General features: G+C 38.5%; 1 protein-coding gene across 1 annotated transcript in view; it reads right to left on the bottom strand.

The window, feature by feature from the left end:
* LOC111368889 (reticulon-4-interacting protein 1, mitochondrial) overlaps positions 1–2813 on the bottom strand; it is a 12342-nt gene extending 9529 nt beyond the window's left edge. Inside the window, exon 1 of the mRNA XM_022990390.1 lies at positions 2275–2813. Within this exon, the coding sequence (XP_022846158.1) occupies positions 2275–2514 (240 nt within the window). The 5' untranslated portion in view covers positions 2515–2813. The remainder of the gene's footprint in view (positions 1–2274) is intronic.
* Between the last annotated feature and the right edge of the window lie 1215 nt (positions 2814–4028).

Below are 4028 nucleotides of genomic sequence, written 5' to 3'. Positions count from 1 at the left end.
ATTGAGTTTAATGTTGGGGATTACGTTATGGTTCGCATTAGGCCAGAGCGGCGTCTACATGGACCCGCCTCCAAATTGCAAGCTCGTAGTGCTGGTCCTTTTAAAATTTTAAAGCAAGTTGGTCCAAATGCATATATTGTCGACATTCCATCCCACATTGGTTACCACCATACTTTCAATGTTGAAGACCTTGTCGCTTATAAAGGCCATTTCATTCCCTCAGATGATCCCCTGTTACCTCCTTTTGTGGACCTTGATCCTAATTCTTTGGCCCCCACTAACCCACTACCACCTCTCACAGCCCACACAGATAAAATTGATGCTATTTTAGATGAAGAAACTGTGTTCACTAATGATGGAGAGGTTCAGCGCTTCCTTGTTCGTTGGGTTGGTCGACCAGATTCTGATTGTGCATGGATCTCCAGGGAGACACTACAGCATTTGGATCCAGATTTGCTAGAGCTTTATCGGAGTCAGCAGGATCTTCCTTGGTCAAGATCGCCTCCCGTCCACCCGAGGGGAGTTGGTGAGGACACCAGGTTCAGACCGCCACTGACGCATTTCTACAGACGCCGGAAGACACTTGCCCAGCCACTCAGCTTATGGTTGGGAGATTGACGAGAGTCTACGGTGATATATCCACTCGACAGGGTCGAGTTTTCTCCCACCCCGGGAGAGTTGATGAGGACATCCTTTATAGTTGGACTTTTATTATTGTTTCAGTATTTTAGTTGGACTTTTATTATTGTTTCAGTTGGACTTTTATTTAAGTTTACGTATTTTAATTAGGACTTAAGTAATGGGCTTGGCCCTATATTTCTAGGTTTTCATTATTTAAACCTATCATTGGTTTGTAATTTCACAGTTGATGAATTTGATTAATTAAGGATTTGGCTTGCAGCCGTCTTTTCCCCTCCTCTGTATTCTTCTTCTCTTCCCTCCCCCATCCCATCTTGTTATTCACAGATTTATTAATCTCCCTGCATCAGAAATCGTTTAATTTTATGGTCTTTCTGCATGCATTATCACGTATGGGTTGGGTTCATTTTTCCGTTAATGACTTAACACGTACAATTTTAATGAAAATGAAACGAAGATTCTTGAACCCAGGATGTTTTTATAGTTGTAATACCAAGTTGTGTGCTATCCCTACGAGATATATCGATATCCGCAATAAGTTAAGAATCAATACGTGGGTTTTAGGGTGTAGAGTTGGAAGGACATCATGTGTTCAAGCTCCTAGTTTCTCACATGGTCGATATACTGAAAAAGAAGAAATAAAATTAACGTTGTAGATCGTTAAATGCACACAAATCAATGGAAACTTAGGAAAATACGACTGCTTGATGTGAAAATATAGCGACTCTAGTGAACCGTCAGTTTCTTTCAAAGCACGCTTTGCAGAATCAGAATGTTACTTGTCCCTAATTTACTATCTTAGTTCTGAAATTTCTGAGCTTCAACAATTTTCATATGTTTCTTCTGTGCTCAATTGAGAATTGGGAGTCAAAAGACATAAGATCAAGTTTTCAGTGATGGAGTGAGCAATTGATCTTGTGTTTGTTCACAAAGAACTAGCGCTCAAAGTATGAAACAAGAAGAAAGCACATTTGATTTTAAATTATTTATTCTATAATGTTAATACGAAGAGTGTGTACTAATCCCTCAATAAACAAACTACAATTCGTTCGTCTTTTCGGGGAAAATTCAGTGACATACCACATTTCAAAAGACAAAAGCAATTTACATTTACTCGTCTCTAAGTCTAACCTAATAGTTTATTAAAATTGGATCGGTAACTCCCAATTTTTACTCGATCACCAAGGAAGCATATTAAAATCGTGGAAGCCCCTAAAATTCCACAACGAAAAACAAGAGCTTAGCAGGAAATAGCATTAAGCAAATCCTACTTTAAAGAAAGAAAAAAAAAATGAAAACTTCGTAGAATGGCTACAATACTATACTCTCCCAAAATTATCTCCACCAAGAAAGTAGATATTTTTAATTTTCATCTGATTCAAATGCATTTACTAATCTACCACAAATAAATATTCTTTTTTTCATTTTCAGTATATCAATCACAGAGAATTTATAATTTGAATTGAATAACAATAATCAACTAGGAAATGCTAATGGTATATCAGCTTTCATCTATAATTTTGTATCACGAGTACTACTGATTGATTTAACCTCAGTTTACGAAAAAAAAGATCTAGTTTCATACTTGGATACGCAATCGAGGGAAAGAAAGAATTAAGCGAGAATGGAACTGACTCTGGTATCGAGGGGATTGACGGAAACAGCACGAGCGCGAACGAGGACCTCATTGGATTTGAGATCGGGCACCTTAACATTATCTCGGAGATCCAGCACCTCCGGCCCGCCGAATCGGGGCAATAGTACCGCTCTGCAGCTCGTCACCACAGTCCGACTACATTCCAGAAGCCCTAATTTCCATTTATCTCCAAATCTATTCACCGGTGCTCCGTTTCTCTTCCGCAATAGCCACCGCATCCTCAATTACACTGTAAAATATATATTTGCAAGAACGAACGATGAAAATTTCAGTCCTATTCTAAAAAGTAAAAATGCATAAAAATCGAAGCTATACTCGTATCAAAACTGAAAATCTCGACTGGAGTATTTAATTTATACGACACACATAATCTGGGTGACGTGTACGTGTTATTATCCGCATAAGGAATTTGGGCATCGGTGGACCCTTCTGAAATGAGTACGTGGCAGAGTATGATAAAATTGCATCATACCCCCCCATGTTTAAATCCTTTGTCTTCTCGTTGAAAAGAGGAAGAAATTATGGTACCCAGAACAGCGGTGGATGGCAAAAAATATGACTACAGAAGACAATAAGTGAAAGATAAAACTCAAGGTTCAACTCAACTGGTAACAAAACACGCCTGATGATAATTTGAGCCAGAAAGAAAAAGGAGGAGGAGGAGGAAGGTGGCTGGTGATAGCGGTGACAATAAAGGAAGTTCGAGCCACTCATTTTCAATTTCATATGATCAAATCATCCAATTTCAAATTGTTTAAAAATAGTCATCTTCATTTTAATGCAATCAAATCATCACTTGGAAATAACATCAGTTTGTGTTATGCTTATAAATTATCACTTCATATTGTGCCATTTTATTGAACTCGAACAAGGCCCATTTGGAATTGGACAATAAAGGCTCAAGTGGCAGCCTAGTAAAAGCCCCAAAGCCGAGGCTCTAAAGAGGCCAACCGAGTCACCACCGAGGCCATAAGAAATTTAGCCGAGGTGCCTTATATAATTACCTCCTTATTGGGCTTAGACTTAGGCCCATTAACTCAATTGGCCCGTCTCCACTTCTATACATACATGGATCCATCCTCATTTTAAGGTAAGTTTCTATGTTTCAACTCCCTACTATTACACTCTATATATTTATCTTCGTCCGGCCATTGATTTGACCGTCTGAGTACAAACGGTTGTCGGACCCTTTTGTCGTCCGACCATCTTTGCCTCTTAACGGGGTATTACATGTGCAGGTTTGGGGGAGACTAGGCAGGGCATCTGTTGACGCCATTTTTGGAGGTCAACAAATTACATTAACATTTTTCTTTTTCTTTGATCGCTCACTCTTAGCTTTATTCCTTTTCCTTTACAAATATACAATATCATTGTCATTGTTGTTTACTAATGAGAATCAAACTAAAAGTTAAGAATTGTTATTGGGATCAACAGATATAAATTGCATTTGGTTGAAAAACAAGAAAGAATTACAGGAATGGAAACGAATTAAATAGCCATTTGAGAGGGCTAGAACTCTCCACTCTTGCCTATTTCTCACTTGTTAAAAGTATACTACAGTGATCCCGTCTTCTAACTAACTTTCCCTGCATTAACATAATTGGTTGCCTCCTAACAGATTTTGGTAGCTATCAAATGGTTTCTCAGTCTTCTTTTCCCTTCTAGAATATGTATATCATATGGGAGGCTTATAATTACTCCCGGGTTCGTAAGACACATTGTCCTCAAAGTG

This window comes from Olea europaea, chromosome 19, assembly GCF_002742605.1.
Source record: "Olea europaea var. sylvestris chromosome 19, O_europaea_v1, whole genome shotgun sequence".
Lineage (NCBI taxonomy): Eukaryota > Viridiplantae > Streptophyta > Magnoliopsida > Lamiales > Oleaceae > Olea > Olea europaea.
Note: the sequence above shows the minus strand (reverse complement) of the source record. Positions and strands in the feature narration are given on the sequence as shown.